The sequence below is a fragment of the Rhagoletis pomonella genome, unplaced genomic scaffold, assembly GCF_013731165.1.
Source record: "Rhagoletis pomonella isolate Grant_MI unplaced genomic scaffold, Rhpom_1.0 Rhpom_scaffold_01720, whole genome shotgun sequence".
NCBI lineage: Eukaryota > Metazoa > Arthropoda > Insecta > Diptera > Tephritidae > Rhagoletis > Rhagoletis pomonella.
The window spans coordinates 17,834-35,309 of record NW_023460274.1 but is presented as its reverse complement, the minus strand read 5'-3'; the positions used below and the strand labels follow the sequence as shown (position 1 = coordinate 35,309).

General features: G+C 36.4%; 1 protein-coding gene across 1 annotated transcript; it reads left to right on the top strand.

Annotated features, from left to right (window-relative positions):
* Nucleotides 1-1,463: 1,463 nt before the first annotated feature.
* LOC118752660 lies at nt 1,464-4,264 on the top strand (the record flags this gene model as incomplete). Its single annotated transcript, XM_036487543.1, has 2 exons — nt 1,464-1,602; nt 3,643-4,264. A coding segment is annotated over exon 2 (478 nt), but the record flags the coding sequence as incomplete, so codon positions are not given.
* Between the last annotated feature and the right edge of the window lie 13,212 nt (nt 4,265-17,476).

The following is a 17,476-nucleotide window of genomic DNA, read 5'->3' as shown; positions in this document are numbered from 1 at the left end:
TATATATATCTAAATATGTTTGGAAAAGAGTTTCAGCGAAAATTAATCAAGTTTAAAGTTTCTGTTGAAAACCTGAGTGTTGTTAACACTTTAATTCTGCTTCGTTCGGTTTCGTTCTTTAAAATTTTCAAGGGCACGCTCTCGGCTTGCCTTGATAAATTTAGCAGTTTTGATAAAAAAGTACAACGACGTTGACTTTTACGTTAGCATTTCCTCTTTTTTTTCCGTTGCAAACAAAAACAAACTTTCGAAATTACGTAGATACTTCCTTCGTAATTTAACTCGCACTTTGTGTGTGCCTCGTCACTGTTTCAGCATTGCATTATTCCACGGTTTTAAATAGTTTCATGAATGAAATGAAAACTTAGTTACTTCCACACTGCGTAGCGATTAATTCCTTAAGGCTCCTGCCACCTAATTTTAAGTTGCATTGTTTGACTTCAGCAAAGTACGAGTAATTGCACAAATATTTCACCATCCCCGACTATGTCGCAAACGTCTTCTGTGCCATTTATCTATCTAACATTCGGTGTGGCGCATTTGTATAATTAGATTGTGTCACAGCGCAGATAATTAAAACTCCCTGAACACCAATGAAATGCAAATGCAACGTCGATTGGCTTGCAAGTGCTTGCACGCTTGCTTGTAAACTTTTGGTGAGCCGTCTATGGCTTTCGTGCCCCAACATCATTACCGCTTCTTCAAGAGCAGATAAGAACAGTTTAAATAAATCAAAAATAAGAGCAATCCAGAGTCTAATTAGGAAGAAATTAGAGGCTTCACAGGTGTTACTCATACGCCTCCACGTACGCCATTTGCTTACGAATAGTCGAATGCAAAAGGTTCGAGGTTTGAAGTTTTTTCTTAAGTACCTGTGTGCATATAAATGCTAAATAATAAACGATCTATAAATCCGCTGACGATTTCTGATCCATTTGTTGTAATAAAGTTTGATATACTTTGACTGAATAGACGGTTTTTTGTCAAAATACAACTTTTTCATCAAAAACGTGTTTTCCAAAATATCTTATCAGCTAAGCGAAATTAATGCTTTAATATGGCTAATTTTTCTGTAGCGTGTAAAGTGATGTACAAATTGGAATAAACTGTTAAAAAAGCACTGTCCCTTTAGTGTAGTTACAATTCCGGTAATACTTGTGTTAATCATAATGAAAATCCTTATCAAAACAAATGCCGATGATTAAACATGGATAAGAGACAAGGAAGGAAGAAGAGCCATCTCTCTGGTTCACCCAACGAGTGGGAACGGACATGCGCAATTCTTCCCGAATAAACTGTCCTGAATGAAACACAGTGGTAACAGTGGACAACGTGAAAACACGCGAACACCCATAGCCTCATAAAATATCGGTGAGTCAGACGGAATGCTGGTAATCGGCACAGCATCACAGCTTCCCTGCACGACTGATAAGTGTTTGCGTTCAGTTCAAAATCTGTAACGTTGCTGTGAGCACGTAAAAGGCGGTGTTCTCGCGATTATTGAGGCCGGCGGCACACCAAATCCATAAATCAAAAGTGTTTGCGCATACACTTATTTTTTTGTTCAGACGGCTGAGGGGTGGCATCCTCAAGGAACGAAGAGTAAGCAGTGTGTCACATGTGTAGTCACAGGTGATTGTTCGGATTGTGAGAGTGAATATAAAATGAATTTGAAGCCAGTATGAAAATATGTGCGTGTATTTTAAAAATATAAGTTTTTTTCCGACATAAAGAGAACAGCTGCTGAATATACGCATATACGCAATTTATGGTTTTAAATGCAAACTTGGGAGTGCTCAAAACCATCGGATAGTCGACTACGGAAATTAATATGTTTAACGGTACTTTTAACGCAGTTTTCTGTTTTAAGCTAAAAGTAAAAAAATAAATAAAAGGTCATACTGTATACATATGTATGTACATGCATACAAGAAGCTTCTTCATGGCAGAAATACACTCGGAGGTTTGCTATTGCCCCCGGAGGGGCGGCCACTATTAAAAAAAAATTTTAAAAATTCAGTGTTATGCGTTTATATTTGAATTTGCATAGTTCATACTTACATAAATATTTGTGCGTTAGGGGCAGCATCTGGTACGTACCAGCGAATGCTGTCAGCTCACTAAACCACAACGGAACCAAGCAGCAATAACAAGCGATCCAAAAAGCAAGCAAATTCGAAGTGCGATTGCTTTTGGATTTGAAAAAAAAAAATAATAAAAATATGGAAAAGCTTTTCGAGCTATTCAAAAATTAAATCAGTGAGTGAATAAAAGTAAAGAGGATGAGTGAAACTGAAAATAAACAATCGAAAGCATTTAAAATTTAAAACCATGGCAAAATCAACGCTTCGCATGTAAAAATACTGGTCGAATTGGGGCAGTTGAATCCACAAAATGAATTCACTGAACCACGAAATACGAAAATGTCAGCAGAGTTCTTTTTGCGACCACACTAACAACTGGAAAAAAAGTGAAAAAGTGATAAATAAGCAAATATATTGGAATGTAAATATATTTTTTTAAACCAAAATTTTGTAAAATTTTACAAGCTCCTATTATAGCAAAATTCGTTAAACAATTGTCTAAATAAAAATATGCTGTAGGAACACAACCGCAAACAACAGCACCGACATGCTAAGACAGTATGTTTGAGACGGAATAACATCTGGTTTGAGTTGATATGACATGGCAATGCATGAAATTTTTGAGAATGACATTTTTACAGAAACTCTTGAATTTTGCAGTACTTTAGTACAAACCCGCATAATCGTATAAGTCGGCACTTTCCTGAGGATTTTTTTTTTTTTTTGTCGGAAACATGATATAGCAAAGTTTACGCTTTCAGGTAAATACCATGAAATAAAATGGTAAAATTTATTATTTTGAAATTCACCCACACTGTGAAAACAGGAGCGTTTAAGAGAATTAAATGGTTTACAAAAGTTTACTGGAATTGTTGTTAGAATAGGTTAATTAACCAAAAAGTATAAAAATTTCTTCTTGAAAAATTTGCACGAAAACAAGAACACGACCAATTCTTTTTATATCAATTGGATAACTAGATGCGGTCGAATGGCACCATGCCCTTGATGCCTGCACTGAATAAGTCAATGCTCCCTGAAGTATTCCTAGCGAATAGTCAATGTTTACTTTGCACTCTAAAGTACGAAGATGAAAGATTTTAATTAAAGTCCGTTTTTTACGGTTACTGTCTTGGGAAATCAACGCCTAACGTGGAACTGACGATACAAGGACGTAAATTAGACTTCGGGCAAGCTTATAAGGAACTGTGAATGGGCAGCTCTATACCCTGATATTCGATTTCCCACAGCATTTTCGATGGTCTTCACTATTATTTATTGCTACACTGATTTTGCAAACAAGTATGTAAATACTTGAATACTCGTAGCGTGATCGAACCAAATATTTTACGTGGTTATCGAAGTGCAAAAAATACTCAGTAAGTACTTGTGAAAGTCACTCGAATACTTACTACTTAATAAGAATCACTTTCGATAACAACGAATATGAAAATTTAAAAAGCGTTCGGCAGTCATCCCTTTTCCATCTTCTGCTTTAATCCCTTTTCCTTCTCCCAGGTTAATGCCGATAGCCAGTTAAATAATTTTTTTTTAATTTAAGCACAAATTGAGTCCGCCACTTATTCCAGAAAGTCCCTAAATGTGCCATTCAGTGAATATTAATTGATGCGTATTCCACTCACAACTTCCATAAAAACCGAAAAGAAAAAAAAAAAGATAAAAAATAAACCCAACTACAGTAACAATGCAACAACAACCACAACCACAAACGCAAACGATATTGGTGTCCTCAAGGAACTATTTTAATAAGCGAAATTTGTGTAAAATTGCGAAAAGCCAACAAAAACATAGCAAATTTACACCGCCAGTATGCCCCAATAGAGTGCAGCGCGGAGCAGCCGAAGCGAAGAAGTCAACAAATATGCCAACCTCAACCGCTAAAACGACAGGCAGCGAGCGAAGCTATCGAATTTCGAACAGGCGCAGAAGCTGCGACAACCACGACTTAGTTTACGGCAGCATTAACTGCGCCACTGGGACCATTCGCACCGCTAACTGTCAAGGCAGTGGTGGCAACAGCAGCAACAAGAGCCACAACAACAATGGCTATGACCCCAGTGTTACCGATTGCAAGATGTATGCACGAAGAAGAAGGACCACAATCACGAGCGGGCAAATGATGTTGACACTGCTCCTAGCTACTGCGCTCCTCCTTGAAGCAAGTAAGTGAAGACAATATTTTTTCAATATGTACGCATTGTAATTTCAAACATTATTTATCTTCCATTCAACCAATGGAATTTCTCAAAGAATTTGAGTTCAGTGGGACGTTTGCGTTCGTAGTTATTCAGATATTTCTGTGAGATTTCGATAAATATAAGTAACATAACCCAGCAACTTTTGCTCATATGTACCACGGTCGATTGCTATTATTGAAAAATAAAATATATGCAGTGAAATTTAATTACATGCGTGAATAGTAGACGAGTCAATCTGGCATTTGAGGTCGAAATAATTCCCTAAGGATAAAGAACATACCGTCTTGCTCACAAAATTATACGGATTAAAATGACGGAATGCCCTATCTCTTAATTGGAGAGGAAATAATTTGAAGAAATTAAAAACTACTGTTATCTAAATAACGCTGCGACTAAATCAATTTCACGTATCCGATTGGTTAATTCAATCGTTTTTTCGTTTTGAAATATGAGCAGGAAATAATGTTACTCATACGCCATATATGACCATCTACGCTTTTGATCTACGAACTTAATAAGAAAACAATAACAATCGATAAGGCGAAAATTATTACTCGAATCGTGAGAGATATACACAAAGATTCCAATCTTTGGCCATACATTAACGAGACCAAGCCGGCTTTAAAATTAAGTTTATTTCTAAAAGGAATTTTTTCATTGCCAAACGATATGTCCGTTAACATTTCGTCAAATCTAATAAATGATATCTCATTTTGAAGAGAAGAAGCTCTCGTACATGCGAAAAATAGTCACGCTATTCAGATTTAGTTATTTATTAAAGAAAAGGGAGTTTTAAAAGCTTAAATCACTGTATCCGGCCAATAAAGCGGCATATCTTCCATAATACAGCAGCTAATTGAATGATTGCAGCACGATTTTGAAGTACAGTTTCACTGGTTGAGTTAAAAAATAAGAACTTTTTAATAGAGCTGCCACCTGCTTAAAACTCTAGTGACCAAATTATATGTAGATATTGACTAAAAATTTGCATTGCGTTCAGCGAATGAAAGGCATTTAAATGCACTCTTAACCCGAATTAATAATTTTGAAGAGGGTTGGCAACTATCTAAAAATATTAGTGTATATACATATTTATTTATCTATTTATATTAATGTGAATGCCTGTTTGTTTATTTCCTTATAACTTTTGACCCACGACACGGAATTGCACGAAACTTTGCACACTTATTTGTTTTTACCCCGGGAAGGTTATAGGTATTGAGAAAAATCGACAGTGCTGGTAAAAGGGGCTGGCACCTCCGATAAGAACTAAAATTTTCACCTTATATATCTCGTAAAATATTTGTGGTAGAGTACTGCAACTTGATGTCGAGATAAATTAAATTAATTCCATACTCAAGGGTAAACACTGGAAACACTGGAACACTTACTGACCGTAAGTTACATGAAATTCAAAATTTGGTATGCAGACATATCTATGGTAGAAGCTTTTAGTAAGTTATATATATAAATGAGTCTGCAAAAAAGTGGGCGTGGCACATCCCAAAGGCGTGGAATTTTTTATCAGCTATACCATAAGTCACATAAACGTGAAACTTAGTATGGTACATTGGTACTTATAGTAGGGTATGTTTATATAAATGAGTTAGTAAAAGGGGAGTAGCGCATAACGCAGGCGTTGGGCATTTTGTATCAGCCATAGCTTCGGAGCCACAATTTACATCGCCACCCAAAGCTTTATCGAAAATAAAATCTATGATAATTGCATTGGATAATGCATTTGTGTTAATAGAGGCTTTGAAGTATTAAAAACATGCTGTGAAATAATATTAGAGTTATTATTCCGAAGAAATTAGATAGCTAAAATTTTAAAATAACAACACTAGTATTGTTGTAGGTGTTTTTACCCCGTACGAAATGTAGAACGGAAAGGATTTTAAGGCACTAAAAACTTGAAAAACCACAAAATGAGCTTTGAAAAAAGGCATAGGCGTTTGAGCTTGATTATTTACTTCCTTTAGGTAAAATGTGCATGTCGAATTAAAAATATAAAACAAATACATACAGTGGTCAAAAGATTATAGCCGAACCACTTTTTGCCAAGGTTTAACATATTATTTTTTGTTGTTATTGAACTTTTGTTGTTTTTTTTTATAAAAATATATTTTATTCTTTAACAAAACCCGTGTAAATCCAAATTTGTACAATATTAAAAAAAAATTCAACAAACTTTCTTACAAATTTCGAACATTTTAAAAATCTAAAAAATCAATCGAAATTTTTAGCCATTGTAAAATCGTACTTTGTTCTACTAGAATTCAGTGGGCTACAAAACTGCATACTCAGAATTTAATTAAAAAACTCGAAATCGTAACGAAAATCTGTCGGATTTTCTTTTAAATTGCATAAATTTGTAAGGCAGTGTCACTCGATTGGTACATTTGTACATCTTTCAATTGGGCTATTGGTAAAAAAGGGACAATTTTTTATTGTTTTTTTTTTGTCAAAAGAGTGGTACAACACCGCGATGTTCCATTGAAAAATTTCAACAAATTAATTTTCGTGATTGGGATAAAGAAAAATATTTTGGATGTTCACACAAATGGGATACGATTTGTACCAAATTTTGGCAAATACCCAATAGTGTGGTACTGCCTTTAAACTCGATGTTGTTAAAGAATGAACTATAGAAAACTAACCAAAATTAAATAACAACAAAATTAATATTTTAAAATTTGTGAAAGTTTGGTGCGGCTATAATTTGTTCGACTACTCTACATAAGTTTACTATGATTACTCGACAGTGCTATCAGAGTAGCACAATACCACTAAGAGCATTTTAAAATTTTCAGGCAATAGCCTCATGCGGTTATCGATTCTATTTTTTGTTGTTTGTGTAAAATATTTTATTTTTTATCAGTATTTTTCTTTAAATCAAAATATGTTGAAATAAAAGTGAAACTAAAGAAAAATTTTATCAGAATCAACAATCCCCCCCCCCCCCCCCCCCCTAAAAAAATCCTCACTACGACCCTGAATGTACACACATATGTTATTTACGCTGAAAGGAAAATAGTAAAAAATATTTGTTTGACATTCGCGCAATATAATGGAAATCTCGGGATTCATGAAAAAGTGGGGCTTCGATAGTAAATAGACCGTCCTTTAATAGCGGTCTGTTGACATTTTTACAAAGTACTCACAGAATACCTAAATTGTTTTTACAACCTACATTGGCAGGTCAATTTGTGCATATGTATGTAACATCCATTATTGTTCCTGCACATATGGACACAGAATGTAGCTGCTCGTACCCAGCAAACATTGAGGTTAGTCATCGATTAGAGAATGATTGGAGAACTAGCCACATTCTCCAATCTCAAACGTTAGAGAACGACTCGAAAAACTATCGAGAATCATAGCGATCTCAACAAAAATGGGACATAGTTCTCGACTCGAGAAAATATTAATTCCCTAATCGAATTCTAATGTTGATCTCTAATGGGATTCGAATGCATTGTTTGCAAAATTTGTATTAAATGTATTCGCAATAAAATAATAATGGATTATTTGAACTTAAAAATAATGTATAATTCATTCATTGGAATTCATTCATTTGGAATATTGCTTATTTACATTTATATGAATTTGCGTTGTTTCTCTCGCATCGAATCGAATTCTAATGTAGTTCTCTAACTTCGTCATCGACTCGAGAACGATTAGAGAATTACCCTAGTTATCTAATGTAGAAATCCAAATTTCTCTAACGTTAGAGACTGTGTTTGCTGGGTAGTACACTAACAGTGAGCGTAGGATGTTATGTACGTGATGACAGCAACTATCATCGATGGCATATGCAGAGCCTCAGTTCGTGCAAACATGTATGCACCTACGCTTGAGCCATGTGCTCTTCGTAGCGGTTCTTGCAATTTCTGTGGTGACACATTTTAAACACATTTTTGCGGCGCGGCGGAGCACAGAGGTTAATGAAAAATTCACGTTCCCATGGGGTATTGACGCTTTCGGGCGGACGTGGAGACGTGTGTAGCTTTTGTTTTGTATTTACCACAGTTTGTTGTTGCTATTGATATTTTTGTAGTTCGGTACGTGCAATTTTAACACCAATCCAATATGTACTTTTACCTCAATTACAATCACTTCAATGTATCTCTCGGTATTACACAGTTGAAGCAGGTTTTTATATTTTCATATATACCTACCAACCTTCGACCTATATACATACATACATATATATATATATATGTGGTATGCAGGTGTCACTAAAAGCAATATATGTAGCATTTGAAGCGAGTGTGTTTATCTATTTTCGCATGAAAACCGAAATGACAGACATGTCCAACCAATTAAGCAGCTGCTACATCATAGACGACAGGTAATATGTACCGAGTAACGATGGTGCTTCTACATACATATCTACATGTGTTTCGCAGGTGTCCATAGTTACACTCAAATGTGGCCGGAAGGGTGTCTCCTTAGTATGAACGGGTTTAAAATTCAGCTGGTCTTTAAGCACTTAAAATTTTGTTTGTTATACTCGTCCCGCAGCCTTAAATGGACTGAGCACCCACCATCATCAGACCACAATGAGCAACTTACTATGATATAAATTTCATATACATGCTTTAACCTAATTCATGACTTAAATCACAGATTATTTGTATGCCGTTAAAAGAAGACAGCCAGTCGAGGACCCAAAATCCTTATTCTGTACTTTCAATTACGGAATTTCGAAATGCCTCTGAAATTTTATGAGTACGTACATATATATTATAATCGCTGTGTGTGTGCGCCTGTGAGCTTCAGATAATGGTATATTAATTACTAATTTATGTGCAGAAAAAATAAACCTCCACCCATCGTCAACCTTGAAACCTCTGCGGTCTTTAGTTAGTTCTCTCACCTGAAATGGCGACGCTTACATAAAGTACATAAATGTCGCATAAAAGCCACCACACAGCATAGCCCACTCATCCGAAGTGTTGCTCCACAATATTCGCTGCTTATCGCGAACAGTGTGCAACCAATCTACAAAGTGTGCTAGAGAATGCATTGTTCGAGTCGCTGACGTTTACAAGCGCCACAAAATGAACTTTCGCAATGATATAGTATGATGAAGCAGCTGCACCTGCTGGCCCCCTGCTGCTCTGCTTTGTCATGCGTGTGTCACATAGCTGCGTCTTAGCACTCTTTATGTTGCACGTACGCGCAGTACTCTGCTTGACACGCACACATTATTTGCCACCGTACAGATGCGCGTCGCAGCACCTGTTACGGCAGCTTAACTACCTCGCACCGCAGTTACACGCTGCTCGCGAAATTTACGCTTAGTCGCGTAGCTGTGCGCTTCAGGGTGCGATATGCGGCAGCTAATTTCGACCGAGTGTTAATGCGCATTTTCTTCTTCTTCTTATTTATTGTTGCTGACGCCAATTGCAAATGTCAAGTGGAGCCAAGTCCTTCACCACCTCGCTTTTCCAACGCAGAGTAGGCCTTCCTCTTCCCCGGCTACCAGCATCTTGGCTCATGTTGAATACTTTTACTTTCAAAGCAGGAAGTGGACGTGGTAAAGCTCGCCGAGCCTCTGAATTATAATTCGCTGCACTATGTCTATATCGTTGTACAGCTCATACAGCTCATCGTTAAATCGTCCGCGGTATTCGTCATCGCCAACGCGTAAAGATCTGTAAATCTTTCGCAGAATATTTCTCTCAAAAACTCCAAGAGCCGCCTCATCAGATGCTTTCATTGTCCATGCTTCCGCGCCATACACCAGCACAGGCACGATGAGTGACTTATAGAGTGTGATCTTTGTACGACGAGAGAGGACTTTACTTCTCAATTGCCTACTCAGCCCAAAGTAGCACTTGTTGGCAAGAGTGATTCTCCGTTGGATTTCAAGGCTGACATTATTAGTGGTGTTAATGCTGGTTCCCAAATAAACGAAGACGTCTGCTTTTTCAAACTCGCAACTGTCAATAGTGACGTGGATTCCCAGACGCGTATGCTCTGACTGCTTGTGCAATGACAGGAGATACTTCGTTTTGTCCTCTTTCACCACGAGGCCCATTCGTTTTGCTTCTCTATCTAGTCCCGAAAAGGCAGAATAGACGTAGCCCTTGTTTATACCGATTGTATACTCTTGTAAAGTATTGAGCCTGAGCGATTCAGCTCTGCGGCTCTTATTATCTTCTCCAACATCTGGTTAAAAAAAAAATATGAAAGGGTGCCACCTTGTCTGAAACCTCGTTTGGTATCAAACGGCTCGGAGAGGTCCTTACCCGTTTTGATATATTATGTAGTTTTGCTTTCTTGAATAAGTCAACTGGCAGGCCGTCAGTTCAGTAACTTTTTTGTTTTCGGCCGCGTAATCACTATTCGTACCGTAGTTGTTCGTAGTCAGGTGATGGGTCATCGACTGAGGGTTCGGCTTCGTCTTCTCCACTAATTTCAGTGCTGCTGTCATTCAATAGAGTGGAAAAGTGTTCCCTCCATAATTTAAGTTCGTTCTGGACATCAGTCACTAGGTCCTCATTGTTGTTCTTACAGGAGTTCGCCCTGGTCTTGAATCTTTCTGTCCCTGCCTGCAGTCAGGCAGTTCTCTTAGAATAAAGGGGATGATAAATCTTTCTTAAAGAAATCTGGTTGTTTAAAGGACGTTTATGTGTCCAGTCCACGCTAAAGGAAAGCGAATTTCCTATTTGACGAAAATTCCCAGACAGAGGCCATGAGTTATAGTGTCTTCCAAACTGTGCGATTCCGGTGTCATGAGACCCCTTATTGCTTTTTCCGCATAGTCTTCGCAAGGATTAGTCGATGTGTTGAGAGAAGAACATCTGAGATTGCTGACATCCAACAATCTGCTTCGTTTGCTCGTAGAACGTGTAGACTTAAAACAGATTAAAACGAACACGAAAACAATATAATGAACGTTATGTTGTTTGTGTTAGTTTCGACATAAGAAGAGCTTAGCACACATATATACCCTGCAGCAATTCAGACTCACCCTAGATTAGCCCTCAGATAGGTCCTATTGTTACCACCACTAGTCCCTCAAAATTCCCCTGCCATTTGTATCATATTGGCGTGTCATTGTAAAAGAACCGGTCCAATCAACACTGATTTTTTTCGTTGGAGTAAGATTGCGTTCTGCACTTCGCAGATGCTTTTTCATAATTCGGAAACACAAAAAAAAATTATCATTTTATAACCATGTTGCTTGTGACGGCATTTGAACCAGGACCCTCCTGAAAGCTAACATCTCTGCACACTGAGCTACAGCCACGTATGTAAATGTGTGTTCAAATGTTCACTTGGCATCAAGGCCAGACCAAGCGATTGGGACATTTACAGGCTGGTGTTCTTAAAATTTTTTTTATTGAATTGCATGACAACACCACCCTGTCGCTGCCAAACTGTACTTTTCGTTTATCTCTAGGCCGGTTCCTTGGGGACTGGTCGAAGGCTGACATTTTCGATGCAAACAAATGTCCAATTCTGACCAGTCAAATTTTAGCCAGTGAAGTACTAGTCCTTAACGGAAAATTGGCCGCCTTATTGCTGCAGGGTATGTATGTAGTATGAGTAATAATAAATGTATGCTTGTAAGCTTACATTGCAAATGTATGTAAATGTAAACTTGCTCAATTGTTACACCAGCAATAATTGATTTCATGCAAACACCACCACCCCTTAAATATAAAACAGACAGTTATAGGATAAACTTGTCACTTTAATATGCCGTTAAGCCTTCGGAAGAGGACACATACTCTGGGGGACATACTCTTTGAGGTAAAAGTTCACATATTGATCACATAGATGTTACATATGTAATTCTTATTATATGTATGTATGTATTTTTTAAAGCTAAATATATTTGGGGTATATATTCTTTATTTTTCGTCAATTTTGGTTATCAGATGGTGTTTGCAAAAAAGTCACAGAATAGTTTGAAAAAGTTGGTTACTGTTTATTTATGTCTATTTGAAGTTGGTGATCTAAGGCGATTATTCTTAATTTTTCTTTATTTTTCAAATTTCTCTTTAAAATCGTTGTTGAATCAAAGAAAATACTTACTTGAGCCACACAAATTATAAAAAATTATAATAAAAATATTTTCAATCATTTTTCAATTATAATGACTGTCATTTCAATGAAAAATTCGAAACTTTTAAATAACAAATTTTTTTATTAATATTTTTTATTATATAATTATTTTCTAGGAATAAATTCTTGATCATTCCCCCAAGGGTTGCGCACTCTCTTCGTCGGTGTCCCTACTCTTAAGGGAAACAAGTGATTTTTTTTAAATCAACTATTTTAAAAACTACTTTAAAACAAATGCAGTGAGTAAATGTTTCGAATTTTAATACTCTTTACACCTAAAGAAGCAATTTGTGTCTTGGAGTGCGTATTCAAACGAAAAATACTGACATGGAAATTCTTTAAACCAAATGCATTTTAAATTAGTTTAAATAAAAAGCAGAGTCGGATAATTGACTTTCTTCTAGGACATGGCCATTTTAATTACGTTATTTGCTTATATGAAGAAAGGTACAAATACAACCACTTGTAGTCCGAAAAAAATCCTTTTTAAATTGCTTTTAAAGTAGTTCCATTTCCGACAGGGTGACTTCGACGGTACACGATCAAGAACTTGCTTTAAAGATGCAATCCACTCACACTTTTTTTACTAACACAGTTGCGTTTTTAGTTACACCAATTTTTGAAAGTGCGAGTGTGTCAGTGAAAAAGTTTGAGTATATTTAAACGTGAACGCAAGTTCTTGATCGTGTAACGTCGAAGTAAAGTAATCACCGGAACTATGTGGAATCAATTGCAGCCATTTTTTCAAATTCGTGGTTTAATTCCACTTTATCATTTTAATGTGTTTTATGCGGCCACCAGCAAATATCAGCAAGAAGTGAGTCTAGTTTTTCTCCTTTATAACGAATTGGCATCGGCAGAGCCACCTGATGAAATCTAGAGAGAAAAAAGTTGTTTAGTTTTATACTAAAAAAAAATATCGCTAGCTTAGAATGCAAAGTCCATTTGGTTTAATTTTACAGGTGAGGAAAAGAATTATTATAGCCATCGCAAATCTGTGATTGCAACATTTTGCGTGTTTAAATTAAAGCAAAACTCCATACAAATAAGAAGGATTCGATCTTTTTATTAAATCCTCTTTTGGTCTTAGAAAATTTTCCTTTCATTGAATAAAACCGAGAATAAATAAAACAAGCATCTTTGACCATTTCGAAACAATGCATTTTTAATTTCTATAGACTTCTGTTTCAAAGGAAGAGTTTTTATAAAAAGTGGACTTGGCAACATTTCACTCTAAGCTAGTGATATGATGAATTGAAAGTACTTGTCGAAGGCTTATATTCAATACCCAATATCTGCACTTTTTGCAAAAATTAGATGCTGATATAAAAATCCACCTAAGACTTAACTGTCATCGGTGATATTCATGCTGACCTAGTTGAACGCTTGACAGAAGAATTTGCTAATAAATTGCAAAGTCAGAATTAACCTCAGTGATGATAGGTAAGTCCCAGATAGGGTCTAACATCACAAAGTAGTTTTTATGTAAATTGCAGATAGAGAGTATTGAATATAAACCCTCCATGTTCTCAGTGAGAAACTGGGGCCTATTTCATAAAAGTGACAGGTGCGACAATTGCCGATTTTTCTAAAAAAATCCACTGCCAGAATTGTCGGCGACATTTTTCCTGTTTCATATACGTTTGTAGGCAATTGTGAAAATTTTTAAAAAACGACAGTGATATTATGGAATATTGTCGACAATTGTGCTGACAATTGTCACTCTGACAAAATTTTCGCGACAATGGCGACAAAACCAAATAGCTCCGTCGGAAAGCTTTCACAGGAGAGTTTTGTAAATTTATTCATATAGTAATTGCGCACATTTCATTACTTTTCAATGATTTGAATAGTTTTTAAAACTAAAATAAATCAAATGCAATATTACATATAATTTAAATATATATTTCATAAGACTGGCGACAATTTTGCCAACGACAATTTTAAACCCCGACAATGACAATTTGTCACCTTTTCAATGGAGTTTCTCAGGGAATTTAAGAGGTAGTGACAATTGTTTTTATAAAACAAAACTCCCACCAAACTGTCGAATTGTCACTGACAACATGGAAATTGCTTGTCGTTAAAAAATTATCACTGTCGCTTTATGAAATAGGCCCCTGGTAACTAAGGAATTTCAATGACAATGTAAATAAAATTTTTTGCACCCTTCCGTTTTCGGTAAACTTATAATTGGTATGCAATTGGTATAATTCATATATTTTTTTGGCTTTTGCCAATTGAAAAATTACTGAAAGTTTATTTAAAGCAAATTTATTTATTTATTTTTATTTTATCTTTCAAAATAGTGGGGTTGCGAATGCCTTAACTGAATGACAAGGCAACAATAACTTGCGCCAACTGCACCGAAGTAAATAAAAACAAAAAGTTTGTGGAATTATTCCAACTCTTTTATATCCGTCGTGACAGATTTAAAGAACTTAATCCGCCATTTCGCTGCCGGTTTACGCGTAGATGCGCTGTCAAGTGCCAGTCGCTGTTTAGCGCTTTGCGGTAACGCGGCCTGATTTCGGTTGAAATGCAAATTGCAAAGCAATCGAGCATTGTGTTGCATCACAAGGACATTGGCCTAAAGTAGAAACTCGTCTGTGCCTATTCTCGCGGTATTTCCTTTGTTCCACCATACATAGCATTTATGAGGCAGACAGCGTCTAAAGAACAGCCGTATAGAAATCTGACAGTCTGCCGTTGCACAGCAGAATGGCGAAGCAATCGGTGTGAATCTCGGTGTGATTTTAATTAAGCATTTTTACGCTTAAGGAAATAGACAAGTGGAGAGTTAAAAACGGAGAGTCTCATGTCAAACGACGTGGTAGAAAAATAGAGAAAGAATGAGATAAAACTGGAGTTTGGGAGATGAAAAAGGTTTGCTGAAGGCAATATTATCGATATTGAGCTGAAGTGGTGTTTTTAAAAATTTTCATAATACTCCTGATTGCTATTGTAATTAAAGTGGCTTGATAACGGGTCAGTAGAATAAAAAGTCAACACTTTTACTAATTGTGTGACCGAGCTTCTGTTCCGATTTTCGTGCGCCATAATGTTACAGATTTGCGCCGCCTGCGAACGGAAAATAGATTTTAAGAGAAGCCTTTTCAAGCAGAAAGTACACTCGTAGGTGTGCGGATGCTTTCCGAGGGGCGGCCGCCGGTAGAAAAAACTTTGTTACTCAAGAATATTTACGTAAAAAAGATGAATGAGAACACCAATTGTTCTTTCGCCTTCAACCAGAATATTTCCCCCGACGGTCTTAATTTATATGTAAGTTGGGGTGTTCATTTGACACTCGTAAAACTAAAATCGTTTTACCATAACGATACAGACATCTAAAAGGCAGGAACGAAGCCTCTGAAATGACTTTAAAACAAAGCTCATTCAAATTTATAAGCTTCCATCGGCACCACCACCGGCAGGCACCTCATCCAATATTATCGCATCAGCAGCGCTAATTCCTGCTCTGATAACGTCGGTAAAGCACAAGTCAAACAAAAACTAGCCACAGAATACACAAACAAAATATCGAACCAGATAAAATAGAGACACAGATTATGCATACATATAGCAGCCCTTTGTATTTGCATATTTTCTTTCGTTTTGCTGAACTACGCCCTCGCACGTTGGCAACGGCTCTGAAACGAAATCACATTCCGGCCACACACCCTGTTCGCTTCGCCACAGTTAGGACAGAAGACAACAACACAGCAAATAGTTTGTAATCATCGCCCACTTCGTATTATTTTTTCAGGCTAAAGTTTTCTGTCTAGCAGCAATTTCCATTGCTGTCAATGTTGCATTAGAAACTTTGAGTCGGTTTAGTGATGCAATACTAATATATTTTTTCTGCCAGAAAATGGCTATCACTGTGGACGGGAGAAACCATAAACTAGAAACGTGTGCACCCCCGGGGCTTCTTGCAGCTTCTCCTAAAAAAATATAGAAGACTTGTAATATGTTTGTACTCGTGAAGTATTTCAGTTGTTTAATAAAGAAGAATATCAAATCGCTTAAGGCAGTTTGATGCATAAAACACAGTTTTGAGCGTTCAAAGAATATTAATAATATTTTATTTAAGCTTTGCCCGCTCAGAACGTGCTGCAATAATGCCATATACGAATACATACAAACATTTGTCTACGTATTGGCACTTTCGCCTGCTGGTATGGAATTGTTCTACTTACACAGATGAATGAGTATTTTTTCTACTCTAAAAACCAGATATGTGGGTTTCAAAGTTGATTATATTACTATGCTGGTTGCTTATGTAGGGAAAGCAACCCTGTCGGAAATTCCATAGACGACTACTAAAATAGTTAACTCAAAGTAGTAAAAAAAAAAAAATAGTTATTATCATAAAAGCTGCATGATCCGAAGCGCTCAACATTGTACGGCCTTGCCGTTTTGAAATCGCCATTTGTTTACATTTTTGTATTGTAAAGTACAAATGTTAATAGGAAGTATTTGAAAATGAATGACTTCATGCTAAAATTCGTGAAAATTATATTGACTAGTATCGCCCAGTTGTCGAAATTCGACATCTTGTTTCATACACTTTTGAATTTTACCTGTCACCAATACTAAATCCTTTGTGCGAATTACTATTTTGAAGTCCACCAGCATAATTTATAGCGAATTTACAGGAAAACTTTAAATCGAATTATGAACGTTAATACCGGATTGATTAATGCTAATTCTACATAGTCTATTCCTCAGTAGCTTTTGAAAATAGACCGAAAAAGGAACCTCGATTTTCATTTATAAAAAATATGCATATGTATTTGTATGTATAGATGAGATGTTCATCGCTGACTAATACGTCAAACAATTCCCGCAAGTACGGTATAGACAACATATCGAGCCCTAACCGCCAAAATAACGTAAGCGACATTTTTTTTTTTTTAATATTCTTGTTGATGCAGAAATACATCTAGATGATCGAGGAATATTTCCGCATCAAAAAAAAAAAATCTGAAAAAAATGTCGCTTACGTTATTTTGGCGGTTAGGGCTCGATATGTTGCTGTGTCAAATTTTAGGACGTCAGCAAAAGTGGTTCCAGAGATAAGCGATATGA